The sequence below is a fragment of the Elephas maximus genome, chromosome 23 (genome assembly GCF_024166365.1).
Source record: "Elephas maximus indicus isolate mEleMax1 chromosome 23, mEleMax1 primary haplotype, whole genome shotgun sequence".
Classification (NCBI taxonomy): Eukaryota; Metazoa; Chordata; class Mammalia; order Proboscidea; family Elephantidae; genus Elephas; species Elephas maximus.
Genome location: NC_064841.1, coordinates 37623886 through 37643713, shown reverse-complemented (window position 1 = coordinate 37643713; position 19828 = coordinate 37623886). Strand labels below are relative to the sequence as shown.

At 34.5% G+C, this 19828-nt stretch overlaps 1 protein-coding gene across 1 annotated transcript in view; it reads right to left on the bottom strand.

Moving 5' to 3' along the window:
* Window positions 1-432: 432 nt before the first annotated feature.
* Window positions 433-19828, bottom strand: part of SI (sucrase-isomaltase) — a 100733-nt gene continuing 81337 nt past the window's right edge. The window contains exons 37-47 of the mRNA XM_049867374.1: window positions 19214-19347; window positions 18097-18131; window positions 17894-18010; window positions 14073-14221; window positions 12467-12551; window positions 12324-12380; window positions 11619-11743; window positions 7773-7861; window positions 2925-2974; window positions 2537-2704; window positions 433-501 (exon numbers count right to left, since the gene is read on the bottom strand). Of these exons, the coding sequence (XP_049723331.1) occupies window positions 433-501; window positions 2537-2704; window positions 2925-2974; window positions 7773-7861; window positions 11619-11743; window positions 12324-12380; window positions 12467-12551; window positions 14073-14221; window positions 17894-18010; window positions 18097-18131; window positions 19214-19347 (1078 nt within the window). The remainder of the gene's footprint in view (window positions 502-2536; window positions 2705-2924; window positions 2975-7772; window positions 7862-11618; window positions 11744-12323; window positions 12381-12466; window positions 12552-14072; window positions 14222-17893; window positions 18011-18096; window positions 18132-19213; window positions 19348-19828) is intronic.

Below are 19828 nucleotides of genomic sequence, written 5' to 3'. Positions count from 1 at the left end.
CTTAAATACATTTTATCTTCTGTTTCTCATCTGAATTTACATACTCAGGAATAATTAAATCTGGTGACAACTGCTATTAAATAACTTAAATCTAATCAACATTGAAGAAAATATTGTACACAATTTATAATACCACAAAAATTTCACTTACTTTTTTTAAGATCACCTTTTTATTTTAATTATATCTTAGTTACTCACATATGTATATTAATAACCAGTTTATATTCATGGCTGATACTTTATAAGGGGAACTAAACTGTTAAAAACTGTTATAAAAAACTTGAATACAGACCACATTAATATAAAAAATTAGTATTCACATCATTTTACATTTGTTATAATATTTAGATAAAGGTAAAATTTTAAGTGCGGTGAAACTTGAGTCCAGATGTAAATTAATTTCCCTTTGAGAGCTGGTGTTGATGGTGATCTTCATGACCAGTAGATTTCTATTGGTTGATCCAGAATAACATTATTTGTTTTCAGATCAATAACTAATATCTAAAAAATAAATAAATAAATAAATAATTTAATTGTTTAATCAGAATCACATTCCTTTTAATGAAGATTATCTCCATAAACAACTTTTTTTTAAAATAAATCTTGTTTATCTTATTCATGTAGATGAATTTTTATTTCTGGAAGTTCACAACCATTTGAGTAATAATCTCATTCAACCCACCCATTTCACAGATGATGTCTATAAATCCCAGTTAGAGTGGCTTGTCAAAAGACAGTGAAAACTGAGACTATTCACCAACTGTTTTTGTTTCTATTACTTTACTCTTTCCACATGACTTCTTGAAATATGGAGTTTAAAACAGAAGAGTTAAATGATTTACTCAATATCCATTAACTAGGTTTGAAACTGATCCGTCCTATACCAATACCTAAGCTAGTTCCTTTATATCAAGACTGAAAAGCAGCATAGCTCTTAACAACTTCTACAAAGACCAACTAGGTACGATTGTGTTGTAAGAAAGTTTCAAAATTCTTATGGCTAGAGCAATTAAGTCTGTCTTTGTCTGGAAGCTCAGCTGAAACCTGTCTGCCATGGGTGACCCTGCCAGTGTCTGAATACTGGTGGCATAGCTTCCAACATCACAGCAACACGCAAGTCTCCACAGTACAACAAATTGACAGACAAACGTGTTTGATAAAAAGAGAAAATATTTTTATTTTTAAGTAGTATGTTTTTATGGCAAGTATTTGGTCAAAATTAACTTGAGATAATACTCAACAGGTTAAAGTATTTTTGACATTCAGATGATTTTATTTACTTTATTTTCAGAGTAAAAGTCAAAAGTTTTTAAAAATTTGATTAAACACTGAACAGTGAGACAAAACCGTGTTCTAATTTGGTTGATAATCATCGGCTATTTATACTTAAATTAATTTCCCTTTTCCAGGGCTCCATTTCCAGGGCTTTCACATAAAACCACTGGACTAAATCAGTGATTCCCTTACTGTAGAATTTTATAAACCAGGAAAATTTTAAAAAGGAAAAAAAGTGAGTGTGAGGCACTAGGTCATCAACTTTCATTTTACCGAGGAAGGACATAACAAATACTACACTAGTTTCCCAATCTTGTCAAAATTCCAAAAAATAGGAGATATTTTAATGCTAAAATATTAAGAAAGACAGGATTTCATATGAAAGGGTAATTACCATTTGCCTACAGAATAGCAGTAACAGTAGAACAAGTGTTAAGTGTTAAGTGAAGGAAATGGCCTCTATGGCTCTCCCAACTCTAACATCCAATAAAATCTATAAGAACTTAAAATCGTGTCCAGGATACACTTTCCCCCCCTAAACTGGCTATTTTGCAAATGTTAAAGTTTTCATCTAACATGATTGCCTGTTTAACAGTTGTTTTTATCCAACCTTAAACATAAATGTGTACATGCAAACTCAAAGACAGTTTGAGCAATGCAGATAAAGTCTTAAACTTGGATCAAAGACTTGTAGCAGCTGTTTTCTAGAAGATATGTTGTTTGAAATTCACAGACTTGAGACCTGAGAGGAGCTTAAGGGATTGATTACTTGAATATTTGTATTTAATTGGAGAGAAAAAGGAGAACTAAATTCTATTTAAGTAAAAAGCTAACTACGGGCAGCAATTGACTTTACCACAAGAATTGAGGCTCCTTGTTAGTGTTCTATATTTGTATACTACATGGGCAGTTTTATTAATTTTGCAAGGACTTTCAAATATACTTTATTGAAGACATAATAAATGTTTAAATGTGAACATTTAAGTTTTGAAAAAAATGATTTCTGAGGCACTTTCCATATTGGGTTAACAGTTATCATAGAAGTTGAATGTAAGTTTTAATTTTGTCAAGATAATTACAAAATAGATGTCATCAGGTTGATTTTTATGAGTTTATTAAAGACAGAAAGTTAATGAAAATAAATAAAAGAGAAAGATCTTAGTTAACCCATAATTATGTTTCTTCAGGGCTGAAAAATATAAGAAATTTATTTAAATTTTTTAAATAGTTGAATTTAACAAAATATTTTTATGTCACTTACCTCCTTGTCTACCTCTTGGGTAAATGTAAGAAACTCTTTATTTCCATTATATACGAGATTAACTTCATTGACAGGAGTGTTTCCTTTTCCCCATACATTGATTAATCCAAGCCTCATTTCATTTGTATTCACATAGCCATCTTTCAGTATAGTGCTTGTCAAACTGGTCTATGAAGAAAAAGAAAAACAGATAATGTGTATTTTTCTTTTGCAAAAATAACTGAATCTTTTTAAAAAATAGACTGGCAAAAAACAAAAAGGTATTTAATAGTATAGCAAATTACTTATTATATATTTGAAATGACGTATTTTATACAATAAGCATGCAATAAAACTTCAAATATTATTTTACACAATTATACCTAAATGATCCCACATGAATACATACCTTATTAAAATTAAATTGTACCATGAAATACAGTTCTCTTTCATAGGTATCTGTAGAGGAAAAAAAGGCAGTATGTTTTTATTTCCAAATAACAATAGTAAATGCAAGTGTATTTTGCTCCTTTTTCCCAGTATAAATGATATCAAATACCATAAACATATAACTAATATTTCCCTGAGAGTATTTGACTTGTTCAAACAGTACAAGTAGCACTGAAATAGTAAGGATGAGTCACCTGAGAGGGTCCTAGAAGGATGGGGTATGCTGGTGTGTGTGTGCGTGTGTGTGTGTGTGTGTGTGTGTGTGTTGGGGGGGTAACTCTGAAGCAGTGACATGTTTAAAATCACCTTAATGCAGCTCTGAGAAGATGAGAAGACGTGAAAGAATAAACAGAATTTTCTGGTAATAGTGTTTTTTTAGTGGTAGATAACTTCCTTGCTACCTTAATGACTGACAATAAAATGACATGTATAAAGGAAAAGGAACACCAGAGCAACTTACACTTGTGTCCCTTGAAAAAATATTAAATTTTAGAGATTGTTACAAGTCAATAGAAATCAAACTGATAAAAGACAGGGTTTACATCCATTTCTTTCCCTAAAATATGTTGTTGTTAGGTGCTATGGAGTCCATTTCGATTCATAGTGACCCCACGTGGCAGAGTAAAACTGCCCCATAGGGTTTTCTAGGCTGTAATCTTTACAGAAGCAGATTGCCAGGTCTTTCTCTTATGGAGCCACTGGTCAGCAGCCGAGCACTTAAGCATTGCCACGCCAGGGCTCCTTACTTAAAATATAATCTTGCCATATTTAAAATCACTTTTAACAAAAAAACTTACAACTAAAACTCACTGAGTGCCTTACTCATTTTATCCTATTCTAGGTACTTCACCACAGCTACTCTAAGAGTTATGTATTACTATTATCCTCCCTGCCCAGGTTTCCCTGACTTCTTAGATTTTTTTCACATGTAAAAGCAAACAAGAACTCATCAAACAGGAAGAGAAAGGTGGAGTTAAATTAAATGATTGAAACAAGTATTGGAATACCATTGAAAGAGGCAGTAACTATTTTGATTCCCTTCTCCACTTATACATATCAGCATTATACTAGTTAAGTCATTGAGAAATTACTCAATTTGCAATTAATTTTATCTATCCTAAGATCGGAAACCCTGGTGGCATCGTGGCTAAGAGCTACAGCTGCTAATCAAAAGGCTGGCAATTCAAATTCATCAGGCCCCCCTTTGGAAACACTATGTGGCAGCTCTACCCTGTCCTAAAGGGTCACTATGAGTTGGAATCAACTGGGCTAATGGGTATATTAAGATTAAATGAGATTCTGCCTGAAACTTTTTTCTCTATATGTACTAACGCATGCATGGCTTATTTAAGATGTGCCATGAGGCAAAATATGTTAGTCTTAATTTTTAAATATACATTTTAACGTAAGTTTTAAAAGTAATTTTAAAACAAGTATAGAACTCTGAAGTAAAAAACAAAAGTGACAGCCATTTGGAGAATATGAGCAGTGTTTTTAGTTGTTTAAATGAGTAAGAATAAGATCAAATATGATTTTAGTCAAGGGCACTGATACGTCTATTTTATTAAGTAAGAAAAGGAAACCCTTGTGGTGTAGCAGTTAAGTGCTATGGCTGCTAACCAAAGGGACGGCAATTCAAATCCGCCAGGCACTCCTCGGAAACTCTATGGGGCAGTTCTACTCTGTTCTGTAGGGTCGCTATGAGTCGGAATTGACTCGACGGCACTGGGTTTGGTTTAAGTAGGAAAAATGAATATTTAAAGTTTAGTAAGCTAAAATGGTCAAAATTAATGTACACAGGGTTTATCACAACTTTATTTTCCCTTCGATTCTTTTTGAGATAGAGAATTTATTAGCAAATAACAATATACCATAAAATGTGAATGTATTTATTTAAAAGGAGAAAATCATTTCAAATGGGTACTCATCAACTAGACTGAGGTCGTCACTGTGAGAAAATGGCTTTGGAGATTCTGATTTAATAAGTTTAGAGATTTTAAGCATTTGTTATCTATTGCTGGTGCTGACTACTCAGAAAATTTCAGTGGGTTATTTGAAACGTAATTGTTCAGAACATTTTTGTCTACCTGCATGAAGAGATGATAGAGAAATATCTGAATTTTCTTCAGTTCCTTTTCAGTGATTAAAAACAGTAACAGCAACAAAATTAAAAAATAAAAAATAAAAAACCTGCCATGGTAAGGGCCTTGCCAAGTTCTTTCATCTGCTTCTTAGTTTGATAGGAAGAAATGGAGAAAAAAAAGCCTAAATCTACTGATCTTTGACTCGCTAGCTGTTGGATTACAATAATTGAATTTGCTAAATTGTGAGATTCAAAAATACCCTGAGATATCTTTGAATGCAAATTATGCATACCTCAACTTTACACCCCAGGGAAACCGTAGGCAAATTCAAAGTACCTTTTAAACAAAAAAAAAAAAAAAAATTTTTTTGTTTTTTTTTTTTTTGTTGCTAGTCCTCAGTGTGAAAGCAGGGCTGCAAACCTTGGTGTGGTCCCCCAGTTAATGTGTCAATGAAGGTCAGGGTTCTAAAACTTTACCATTCCAACTAATAGCAAATGATTCCTCCCTCTTCTAAATCACAAGGTTTTACAGAGTTTTGTTTTGTTTTTAGGGTCTTTTTTGTTTACTAGCATACAATTCTTATATCAACTTTCAGATATAACTTACTTACTAATACAATCTTTTCTTACGGTTGCAGAGCATTAACTATGATTTATCTGAGAAAGTGAAAGGTATGTCTTTGTTGTTAGTGAAAAATCTGTTACCTGTGTGTATCTTATTTAAATTGCAGTAGCATCTATGTGGTGCCCCATGAGAACTTCAACACCACATAGATGCTAGTTTTTATAAATAAGGTTTGTGTTAAAGAGAATGTTCCGAGCTTTCATCTAGTAAATTTGGGACTGTTGATATAGCAATCAGTACACCTGATCCTCTACCTGTGTTTACTGGTAAAATGGAGACATTTTACACAAAGGCAGATTCCCTCGAATCCAGTGCAATTTGATGAGCCCCAGAATCCACATTTTTAACAAACTATATCTGTTGATTCTGATGCTGATGGTCAGCAGAGTACACACAGCTAGAAGATCAGCAATTCAAGTCTGGTCTTCAGGGGCAATCACGGAGGAGTAAACATAGATCCACATTTAAGGATGTCTTCTCATATAAAAAACTTTCTGAATTAAAAGATTGTAATAGACATAAACATAAATTTGTGTCTATTTCTGAACTATCTCTTTGTTTTAAAGGTATCTCTTATATATCACTCCCACGCGACTGTCAGTTTGTCATACTGTGAGGCCTCACGTGTTGTGGTGATGCCAGAGGCTATGCCACCAGTAATAGCATTTGACTGTGTGGATCATAACAAATTATGGATAACTTCGAAGAACGGGAATTCCGGAACACTTAATTGTGCTCATGAGGAATCTGTACATAGATCAAGAGGCAGTTGTTCGGACAGAACAAGGGGATATTTCGGGGTTTAATGTCAGGAAAAGTGTGTGTCAGGGTTGTATCCTCTCCCCATACCTAATCAATCTGTATGCTGAGCAAATAACCCAAGAACCTGGACAATAGGGAAGAACAGGGCATCAGGATTGGAGGAAGACTCATTAACAACCTGCTTACACAGATGATATGACCTTGCTTGCTGAAAGGGAAAAAGACTTGAAGCACTTATGGGTGAAGATCAAAAACCACAGCCTTCAGTATGGATTACACCTCAATGTAAAGAAAACGAAAGTCCTCACAACTGGACCAAGAAGCCACATCATGATAAACAGAGAAAACACTGAGATTATCAAGGATTTCATTTTACTTGGGTCCAAAAGTAACACCCATGGAAGCAGCAGTCAAGGAATCAAACGACACATTGCATTGGGCAAATCTGCTGCAAAGGACCTCTTTAAAGTGTTGAAAAGCAAAGATGTCACCTTGAAGACCAAGGTGCGCCTGATCCAAGCCATGGTGTTTTCAATTGCTCATATGTATGGGAAAGCTAGATGATGAATAAGGAAGACCAAAGAAGAATTGATGACTTTTAATTGTGGTGTTGACAAAGAATATTGAGTGTACCATGGACTGCCAAAAGAAGAAATATATCTGTTGTGGAAGAAGTACAATCAGAATACTCCTTAGAAGCAAGGATTGGGAGACTACGTCACACACACTTGGGACACGTTATTAGGAGGGATCAGTAGCTGGAGAAGTACGTCATGCTCGGTAAAGAAGAAGGCCAGTGAAAAATAGGAAGATCATCAACAAGACGGATTGACACAGCGGCTGCAGCAATGGGCTCAAGTATGACAACTATTGTGAGGATGGTGCAGGACCAGACAGTGTTTTGTTCTGCTGTAAGTATGGTCTCTACAAGTCAGAACCAACTCGATGGCACCTACCAACAACAATAACTTATACATCAAAATGTATACATGAAATATTTCTGTTAGGCTCATTTGACCTTACATGTATTGAGCATCTATTATGTGAACATCATAGTTAGATTACAAAGATGTTCAATATGTAGTCCCTGTGTACACAAATCTCTTAGTTATCCAGCCATTTTATTATAAGAATTATCTACATTTAGAATAAGAAGAAAGTCTTTCAAAGGTTTGCAACTATTTTTTTAAGTTGATTCAACTAATTATTAAATTTCCTAGCTTTGAATAATATCAATCGATTTTTATTCTGTTTCCAAAGTACAATAGTAACATAAAAGGAATGTTAGAGAATAAGCATGTCATCAATTACATTCATCTATTTAATGAAATGCTTACCTATAGTCTCTCCATCATCCCAAAACAGAGATCCTTGAGCAGTGTGATTATCATCCGCAGCAACAATGAGATTCATGTAATTTTGTCGACTGTAAGGAAGGATTATATAGTTTTATGCATGTTCATAGAATAGCATATGTCAAGGGATGATATGGCATCCAAGTACATAACCAAAAACCCAAACCCAGTGCCGTCGAGTCAATGCCGACTCATAGCGACCCTATATACACATAACTAAAAAAAAAAAAAAAAAACCCATTGCGGTCGAGCAGACTCTGACTCATAGCGACCCTACAGAATGGAGCAGAACTTCCCCATAGAGTTTCCAAGGAGCACCTAGTGGATTTGAACTGCAGACTTCTTGGTTAGCCGTCATAGCATTTAACCACTAGGCCACCAGGGTTTCCCATATATGTATTTAAAAAAAAAAAAATCACAGCTAAGAATACTAATGAAAGAGAATGCAAGCTGTTTTAGACAAAGGTAAATAAAGGACTTCCCTTTATGAATGAGTTAATGGGAATGATATAAATCATAAAAACAAACAAACAAACAAAAGAAACCACTGCCGTGAAGTCAATTCCGACTCAGAGCGACCCTGTATAAAGCACAAAATCCTTCATATTTAATAGAAAATATTGTACATGTCTTTTGATCTCAAGAGTTCACCTACTGTTACAAATCAAAAGTGACCATATTTATAAAAATTAAAACCATTTTAAGTCTGTGGATATTCTTATTTATTCTTCTCTCTGGTGATACTCTCCTTGACCATTAAACAAAAAACTATTTTAATAGCAAATTTTGTATCTCTTATAACTTAAGCCTTTCTCACATTCCTCTACATAAACTAACCACTGAATTTAAATTTTGATTGTTAATGAGAATGCATAGAGTAGCCAACAAATTTTAAGTCCTATCCTAGGAATGGACAATGCCTTCCAACCTTGTGCCTACAGAGGCCCATCCTTGAACAAAAGCACCTGCTTTCATGCTTATTGTACAGTAATTTGTGGAGAGCAACTTGGTTTGACAGACATATTGCTAAGGAAGGGTTTTTCAAACTACGTTTAGCTGTATGCCTTTTCCAATCACAAACACTGAAGAATGTACTCTCATAGAAGCCGTCTAAGACATTGAGAATAATTATAGAGTTTAAACCTCCACAGAAATTTGGTAATTTCCAGATGGAAGATGTTCACATATATTAACATATACATGTGTATATATGTATACACATACATGTAGTATATATATGTATGTATGTGTGTGTGTGTATATATATATACATATATACATATATATATGTATATATATATACATATATATATGTATATATATATATATATATATGGAGCCCTGGTGGTGCAGTAGTTAAGAGCTCAGCTGCTAACCAAAAGGTTGGCAGTTCGAATCCACCAGCTACTTCTTAGAAACCCTTTGGGACAGTTCTACTCTGTCCTGTAGGGTTGCTATGAGTTGAAATCAACTCTACAGCAACAGGTTTATATACACACACGCACACATATAATATATAACATATATAAGAAAAAACCCCAGTGTGTGTGTGTATGTATGTGTGTGTGTGTGTATATATATATATATATACTATAAACAAAAAAAAAAACCAAACTCAGTGCCACAGAGTCGATTCCGACTCATAGCGACCCTATAGGACAAAGTAAAACTTCCCCGTCGAGTTTCCAAGGCGCGCCTGGCAGATTGGAACTGCCGACCCTTTGGTTAGCAGCCGTAGCCCTTAACCCCTACGCCACCAGGGTTTCCATATATACTATATATGTGTACATATAGAAACCCCGGTGGCCTAGTGGTTAAGGGCTACGGCTGCTAACCATAAGGTCAGCAGTTTGAATCAGCCAGGCGCTCCTTGGAAACTCTATGGGGCAGTTCTACTCTGTCCTATAGGGTCGCTATGAGTCGGAATTGACTCGACGGCATTGGTTTTTTTTTTGGTTTTATGTATGTATACATTTCAGTTCACAGCCACTGTGACAAAAGACGCGTACTAGCAACATCAAAAACGTGGTTTTGCCCAAGATTCTACAATATACATTAAAACTTGAGATAATAAAGAATTTCAAACCTTACATTTTACCCTGTTCTTACTCCCAAACCCCATATCTTATATTACTGTCTCCCACACATACACACATAGAATGCCCTTTCTCCTCCTCTCTCATAAACATAGTAAATATTTCTCAAGGCACAACCTTGACTAGTCTCCTCTATGAAGCCCTCACTACCAGGTAGGATAATTTTTTTTTTCCTCTTTAATTGACATCAGGGTAGAGTATCATTATAAATGGAGCTTGGTGTTTCCAGGAGATGGCAATAGTCTATTCATGTCAACTGGAGCTGTCAACATGTAGAATTTCAGGAGAGTGAATAAGGCATGAGAAAAGAAGAGGAACGAAGACTGAGTCCTCTAGAATCTGAACATCTAAGCCAGGTATTTAGGCACTACAGAGATTCTATGACTGGCATAAGAGACTCACTCTTATGCCGATTACAGGAGACGGAGTGGACCCATGGTTCCCGGTACAAGAGACATATTGCTGAGTGAGAGGGACAGAGTATCAGATGAGCGGCCTTTGACAAAGAAAAGAAGGTCCTGGCCAGAATACCAGTTATGAATAGGGATGGATAGAAAATTTGGGTCAACCTTTATCCTATTAGAAGGCAAGGCTGCCAAGAAACAGGTCTGGTTTCAGCATGGACTGTAGGGAGCTTAGCAGTTCGACAAGGTAGTAATCTTGTCAGTGGTTATCCACATGTTTATGGGTTATTGTTGTTGTTAGCTACCATCTGGTGGATTCTGATCCATGGTGACTCCAAGTGTACAGAGTAGAACTGCTCCATAGGATTTTTAAGTCTGCGACCTTTCAGAAGCAGATAGCCAGGCCTATCTCCCAAGGTGCTTCTGAGTGGGTTCAAACTGCAACCTTTCAGCCAGTAGTAGAGCACTTAATTTTTTTTGTCACCCAGGGATTCCTTCCATGGACCATAGAGAGTCTGAAAATATCTCATGGGATGGACCGAGGAAAGCAGAGAAAGGGGAATAGACGGAAAGGAAGGTCTTCTACAATATTAGCTTATAGTTTTTAAAAAAGGTTTATAAGGACAAAAATAATATTTTCACGGAGTAAATAAAAATTCCTTTCACCATGTAAGAGGTGGAAAAAATGGTGAGGCCTTAGCTGAGGCCATCATTCAAAATAAAAGACATTCATTTGTCATATACAGAGGACATAAAGTTTCCATTTGTATATTCGTTCTGAGACTCTTTCCTATTTTAGAGAGGGTAACTTCTAGGATGAAAATTTTCCATAAGTCTCTGGCATCTCTGCACGTCTTACAAGCAGAGGCACTGGCAGTTTTTCTTCTGAACTATCTTTTCAAAGATATTTAAAGGTAAACATCATTGATGGACAGCTAAATAGATGGCAGGGTTTTTTTTTTTTTTTTCACTGTCCGGTATAATAAAGTCTTCCATCAAAGCAAAGAGGATTGATAGGTTTGCCTGAAGTCCATTATAAAAGATTTGGGGTTCTGCAGTTGTGACCCCAATCCACTGCATGTACAGCATTCATACAGGCCATTCTGTGTCATGCCCATGGAACTCGCTGACAAGGAAAACTGAAGCAAGCATGTTTCTTTCTGTGCCATGTGTAATAAGGTCCTTTGCCTCTGACCCAGCATCCATGACACTGTGGCATAGCTAAGCTGTTAGCTTGCAAGTAAAAGCTCAGGCCCTTCCCAGTTATTAACAATTCTACCATGATGTGTCTCCACGTTTAAACCTGAACTCTGTAATAGTTGACTTACCTGAAATATGTGTTTTGAGCAGGATCTTGGCATGGTAGAATGTAGCCACCACGAACATGCAGATTTATTTTATCAAAAGGAGCATCAAATATATGAAATTGTTCTCTCAAACCAATATCTTGGCCCTGGAAATGAGCGGGTTCAGAGGAGGAAGGAGAGCAGCAGGAAGTGGAATCATCAGCATTATTACTATACCCACTTTCTTGAGGGGGTATATTCGTAAAATCAAATAATTGTTTTCAATTTAAACAGTTAGTTAGGAAATCATAGAATTGGTATTTGATTTTAAGATACCGTTAAAAGTAACTTAAAGCTACTTGTTTTTGTGGAGTTCACATGCAGAAAATTTGTAGATTTTGGAAAGTTCATAAAAAATAATCTCTGACTTGTCATGTACACTATTTTTAAAAGGACTACATCCCTCTTAATGATCATTTTGCATCTCCAATAAAGAGCAATGACCTTTTTGTGTGTATGATATGCACTTCACAAGTTTATTTACTGAAATCAATGACTACATAACTGACAACAGCAGAATAAATTAGCTATGTCACTGTGTACTAATTTGGCTCAGCTTAATTAGCAAGAAATATCTTGATTTTTTTTAAAGTAAGGTAATCCAAATACATCATTAATGAAAGAGCTATGGTCAAATGGTTACCCATTTCTGTTTAATAAATTCCCCAGAATTTCCTAAATACTTACTGTATGAAAATCAAACCATCGGGCATTAGGGATATAGCCTTCTACAGTGTCAACATTCTGGAATTTAAAGATATAGTGATTAAGAAATATACGTAAAGAAAAGGAAAATATTTTTTGCAAAAAAATTATGTTTCAGTACTTACAGGTTCCAATACAGGAGTAACCATAAATGCTGGACCCCACAAGAACTGCTTGAATACATCCCAGGTTGGCTTTTCATCAAAGAACCTGGACAAAATAATTGCAAATAATTAAATTAAATCAAAGAAGTTTATGTTTTCTGAATACCATAATTTTTCAAATTGCATTTTGTAATATGGATTTTAGTGTAAAAAATAAAAAAATCAAATTAAAAAAATCAGGCAATTCTATCACTTGGAATTCAATGTGCAGTACTGTAATACATCATGAGTAAATCTAGACTATGATTAAATTTCCTGACAAAATGCAGAGAATTATAATGGACCTGTAAGACAAACTGAATGAGAAAGCTCCTTGGAAGAGAGCTCATAGAAGTACAAGTATTAGTTTTGCCTAATATATGACAAACTAAGGTGCAAAATTATAAACTCCGTGAAAGAGAATCATGAGACAAATATGCGATAAGAATGTTGATTTGGTAACTTTAAAAAGAGTTTGCTTATCCTATTTAAGACTTTTTTTAAACGGTGGATTTCATTGCCCTTATGCATTTTTAGGAGTCTTGGTGGTGCAGCCGTTAAGAGCCCAGCTGCTAACCAAAAGGTCAACAGTTCAAATCCACCAGCCTCTCCTTGGAAATGCTATGGGGGCAGTTCTAATCAGTCCAATAGGGTCACTATGAGTTGAAATTGACTTGATGGCACATAACAACAACAACATACATTTTTCAAAAACCCATACATTTTTACACATGCTAACAAATTTCTGAATTTGAAGCAAAAATGTTTGGAAAAATAAAATCTGGTTTTTATTGTTTGAGAATGCTGTTGTTAGCTGCCATTGAGTTGGTTCCAACTCATGGTGATGTTGCCTCATTCAATTAACTTGATAATCTAGGGTACACAAGAAGCTAAGTATACTATGATTATTTTATTAAGGATTATTTGTGATTTTTTTAATTTGATTTTTTTGTTTGTTTTGGTAACATCCACAGAAAGAATGTGCTTGTATATGCCTTAAAGATAACCCAGGCAAAAAATTTTTCCAACAATGCTCTATTGAATAGAATTTTCAATATTTGGTTATAAATGGGCTTGAACTTTATGAAGTGAATCTAAAACAAATTTCTAAGGAGAATGTGGGACTGCTCTAGGGTATCCTATTAGCTTACCTCCAAGAAGAGGTAGGATGGCCCTCTTCAGTTAGTCATCTGTCTATGGTGGATTTACTTAATTGCCATAAACCTCAATGAATTTGATTACAATATAGGGATCATATTACTTCTCTAAGGATTTTTGAAATGATTTAATGTAATAATATATGCAATACATCTAGAACAATACCTGATACACTGTAGTTGTTCTTATATAAGAATTATTGCTTCTCAAAAACTAATGTATTTCATTCTATAATAATATATATTCGTTAGTTTGCTTAGTGATAGAGATACATATGTAAAAGTTTCATTAGCTCAAAATACATGCTAAAATAATAATAAATTCCCAATATAAAATGTTTTATGTACTGCACTATAAGAGATTATTGAGCAAATTAAGTGAAAAGTATCTTTTTGTGGTAGGAAGAAAAAAAACAAAAGTTTGCACTTACTCATGCAAAAGGGGTCTAATAACAGTGCCACCATGAGCATGAATTTCATGCATCTGTGTATAGAAAAATGGCAATAAACTGTATCTAATATTTAGAATTGCCCTTGACAGTTCAGAAAAAGTTGAATTCCAGGAAGCAGGATCTTGCCTCTGAAATACAGCAAAATAAAAAATGCATTAATAATCATGAGCTCTTGTCTATTTCATTTTAAATCCTAATATTCAAGTACATATTTGGAGAATAAAGTATAAAAAAATAATATTGCACTGCTATGTGCTGTGTAATTTCTTCCCAAAATGAACATGCTATAATATTTCTCTCTGTACCGTATGAGACAGAGAAAGAAAGAGTGGGAGAGAGAGTACACATAATGGTAATCTTTTAATAAGCAAAATGTAAAAATGATTTCATGAATTTGCATATTTCCTATAAGCCCAGAGCTTCATAAAATTTAGGTGAAATACATGAAAAGCAGTTTATTTTTAAATAAATGACATAAATATACTTTCAAATATAGTGATAGAGGTGGGGTGAGAAATCTATCATTGTTAGGTGCTGATAAGTTGGTTCCAACTCACGGCAAACCTACCGCGCACAACAGAATGAAACACCGCCCTGTCCTGCACCATCCTCACAGTCATTGCTATGCTTAAGCCTATCGTTACAGTCAATGTATCTGTCCATTCCATGCAGGATCTTCCTCTCTTTCGCTGATCCTCTACCAAGCATGATGTCCTTCTCCAGGGACTGAACCCCCTGATAACATGTTCAAAGTACGTGAGACGAAGTCTCACCATCCTTACTTCTAAGGAGCACTCTGGCTGTACTTCTTCCAAGACAGATTTGTTCATTCTTCTGGCAGTTAATGGTATATTCGATATTCTTCGCCAACACCATAAATCAAAGGCATCAATTCTTTTTGTTTTTCTTTATTCACTTTTCAGGTTTTGCATGCATATGAGGCAATTGAAAATACCATGGCTTGGGTCAGGCCCACCTTAGTCCTCAAAGTGACATTTTTGCTTTTTATCACTTCAAAGAGGTCTTCTGCAGCAAATTTGTCCAGTGCAATGCATCATTAGATTTCTTGACTGCTGCTTCCATGGGCATCAATTGTGGATCCAAGCAAAATGAAATCCATGACAACTTCAATATTTTCTCCATTTATTATGATTTTGTTTATTGGTCTAGCCTAGTTGTGAGGGTTTTTGTTTTCTTTATGTTGAGCACAATCCATAGTGAAGGCTATAGTCTTTGATCTTCATCAGTAAGTGCTTCAAGTCCTCTTCATTTTCAGCAAACAAGGTTGTCATCTGCATATCACATGTTGTTAATGATTCTTCTAATCCTGATGCTGCGTTCTTCTTCATACAGTCCAGTGTCTCAGACTATTTGCTCAGCGCACAGATTGAATAAGTATGGTGAAAGGATACAACTCTAACTCACACCTTTCCTAATTTTAAACCATGCAATATCCCCTTGTTCTGTTTGAATGCCTTATTCTATTACAATATTAGAGAATCTTAGAATAATAGAGAAATCTCTTAGAAGAATGAAATAATATGGCACACGAGAGTAGACAGAAATAACCAGAGACATGTAGAACCCATCGAGATAATCCTGCACATTATCTGTCTTCATGAGAAATGGATAGATTATAGAACTAAATAAATACCAGTATTAATAGTATAATAGTATTATTAGTAGTAGTATTAAAAGTATTGAGGAAAAATCACATAGAAGGACCTAACACTGGATTAAAGAAAAGAACATGCCCAAATTCACTCTGAAATACAAACTCCAGGTCAAAATGCTGAAATTCATAGTACAAAGATAAAAAGCCTGTAAAAAAAAAATATTGTACAAATTACTTACAAAAATAATAGGCAAGGGCAGTAGTGATTATTTTGTATTTTCTTTTGTACTGGGGGAACAAACAAAGCTACCATAGTTCATAACTACAGAAGGCAATGCTTTCAGTGTTCTTTGTTGGCATAGAAATTACTGGTGCCTTTTGGAGGTGTGTCATATCTATGGAGACTCCAAGTTTTCTAGATTTCAGTAATAAGAAAGCTTGAAATGTCATTGATGACTGAATGTTATCACTGGTATAAGTACTGATCAAGCAGGAAAAATCTTGGAAGTAGAATAGGTCCAAAAACTAAGTTATATCTAATTCTATTGCTATTGCCTTCAACGTTAAGAAAAGTTAAAGACCATATTAGTTGCTTATCGACTCTATTAAAATAATTTCCATTTTAACATGTTGAAATACAGGCACTTGATTCTAAACCAGACATTCCAAAGTTCAATTTTCTTAATCCACATTTTTTTTTTCTTAATCCACACTTAAAGTAAATTGAAGTTTCTGTTCTGTGGATTTTATTTAGAAATATCTTCTCTGTTTTTCTCTACTCCTCTATTTCATCTCTCCTCAAAAACTCTAACCACCTTCTCGTCTTGGGGTCTTTCACTTGCCTCTCCTCACCTGGAATTCTCCTCCTTCATATGTTTATATTGGTTGCTTCCTTTCACTGAAGTCTTTGCTCAAATGTCACTTCATGCAACAGGACCTTACTAATGACCCATCTAAAACAGAAGCCCCATTAATCTCTATTCCTTTACATTATTTTTTTTCCTTTATACACATTTCTTTGCACCTGACTTACTATACACATAATTAGCTATCATTCTCTATTTCCTCTAGAAAATCTGAATTATTAGGACAGAAAAAAAAAAAGGCTTTGTAAATAATAAATAGTAGACTCTCAATATATATTTGTTCAATGAATACCTGTATAGGCTTTTATTGATTTATGTCACAAAACCCCAAAATTATAGTCATCTAAATTGCATTTCTGACAGCAAGCTTTCCTGTTAAAATATTTCTTTTATATCTCGCTGTAATTTCTTCACAAAATGTCCAACATACAAATTCTTCCATAATTTGGTCACATATTGGTTTCCACCCTTGTATTTCAGAATTTTCTGAAACAAATCTTCCCTCCTATTTAGGCTTATTTCTCAGAATTGGCACAAAGCTTTCACAGCACATTATAAAGCTTCACCTTACCCATGGCAGAAAGGCTCCCTGCTTTCCACTACATCTACCTAAATGAAACCCATCCTTCAAAATCCTGCTCTGTCTTCCATCCTTTCATGAAGTGCATTTTGATAAACTATCTTCCTCTGAACTTCTTCACTGAAAGTCAACATCACAAACTTTAACTCTTAGTTAGATATTGCCTCTAATTGCTTATATGTTTTCATGATTTCCACTGTGATCTCCCTAGTCACAAAAAAAGTTTCTCCAGACAATTTAATAAAGCTTTTAAAGTGTGTAGTTGTTTTACCATGCAAAAATTAGTTCTTAAGACTCTCTTTGCCTTTTATTTGTTTCTGCATTTTCTCATCTCATTGATTTTAACACCTGTCTTTTGAACTTACTCATTTCATGCATTGATATATGTATTTAAAATTACTTTTCACTTCCAATTGTTTGGTTTGGAGCTCAGTTCTTGTTTGTTTTGCCCCAGTAGAGAAAACATTGCTGAAGCAGATCTATTTTTTTCCCCTGGGTACTCCAAAATTTTATAGAACAGCAATAAGTATGTCCTCTAACCAAGCCATCTACTTTAAATTATGAAGAATAGCCCAGGTCAGAAAATCCTCAAATTGATGAGCTGAGATGTCTCAGTAAATATAAAGACAAGGGGTTTAAAACACGCATCTAGAAGTCACTCAGGAAGGGTGCATGCTATTCAAAAACTTCTAAGGTTGGTGGGGGGAAATGACTGAAAGTAAATGTAGTAATTACATACTCTAGTATTTGCAATGTTGTGATTTCTTGCATATGGATAAAATGCTCCAAGTTGCATCCAGCGGGCACAGAGTTGATATTCGGAATTATTGAAGAAGCCACAGATATCTGCACCGGTCTAAAACATAGTTATATTTATTAGTTTTAAATAGTTTTTTTCAAATATTTACAAAATATGAAGATAAAGGGAATAGAGCTACTTACATATGACATTCCAAAGAGACTAAATTCCATCATACCTAAAGTAAGTTAGGAAAAATAATCTAAGAAATTTGTCATTTCTTATATTTCAACATTTTTTATTTCTATTTACAAAGATGCTTTATTTCTAATATTAATCTCTAACTCAATGAAATATTTTTGAGATTATTAATATACTTTTTCTTTCATTTCTTCTTATAACATTCATACTTTTTCACTGCATAGTGTTGACGATGCTATAAAAATAGGACACTATAAGCTTTCCTGACACTTGCAATATGACATATTTAGAGCACAAATCTGTTTTGAACACATTATAGTTTGAGAACAAAGTGGGGGTGCTTTTTCTGGTTTCATATTTTCAAAATAAAGAGGCTGTCTCTGCAGTTATATAACCATAGATCTCATCAGTTGAAACAAATCAAATTATTCTTATTAACTAAAATTCTTTGAGGAATGATCGCTTCAGTTAAATAGAATGCGGATAATTTCTCAGCTCTTCTTTTAAAGGAATATTTTTAAACACTGATTGTTTTTTTTGAATCCATGTATCAAAATTTTTTAATTTCTCAGCTCTTCTTTTAAAGGAATATTTTTAAACACTGATTGTTTTTTTTGAATCCATGAATCAATAATAAAGAATTTTTAAGACTAGGTATGGAAAAAAGTATCCATTTCACCTTTAAAAGCATAATGTCTTATTTCCTATTTGTTAAACCATTGTCAAAAGTCTATTTCAAAATTTGATTTGAATTGCTTCATTCGTTAGCTACGATCTGTGATTATTATTATCTAGAATCTAGAATTTCTATTTCCCTTTCTTATTTGTAGATATTATCTTTTGCAACTCCTGCTTTTTCCAACCAGGAAACTGATATCAAAAGGGGTAAAATTATCTTTTCAAAATAAGCTAAGCTAGCTGGATATCATTAGTTTCTACACATCACCTCTGATCCTGCTTCCTAGCCCACTGCTTCTTCTTGATGCTAGGCTGTCATAAAAGATGCCAAAAGCATAGTTTTGAGGCAGACTTATAAAGTATATGAACAAGCTCCAGTCAAGGTGAATATTTTATAGAAAACTCAAAAGAATAATGATAAAGACTGTGACTGACACATACCAATGATTGATTTGTCCATATTGTCCCACCGTGCATAGTTGTCTCCAAGCCAGTGCCCTGACCATTGTCCAGCAGTAGGATATGTGGAGCGGGAAATAACGATCCCTCTTTTTCCAGTTGCCTTTTTCAATGCACTGATATAGAAGAAGAAAGACCAATGAGTTGGTACAAGAGGTATTTCCTTCAAATATTTATACTTACAACAATATCAAAAACAGTGCTTGATTATGGAGTCTATGTTGTCTCACTACAATTAGTTCTTTTAAGTGTGTCTCCACTCGGTATACTATAAGATCCTTGCAGGCATGAATGGCATAATTTTTCCCTTCCAACATTCTTCAGAGTGACATGCAAATATTAAATGAACTCTATTTGTTCAGGTCCCTGGGTGGTATAAATGGTTTGCACTCAATAACGAACGTAAGAAGTACTGTGGAAAAAAGGCCTGACAATATGCTTCTGTAAAGTTTAAAGCCAAGAAAGCTCTATGGAGCAGTTCCACTCTGTAACACATGGGAGTCACCATGATTAACAGCCACATCCTTAACCACTGCCCTATCAGGGCTCCAGTAATTTCTCTGCACATTTTCTGTCAGCTACTAATCTTAAAGCTGG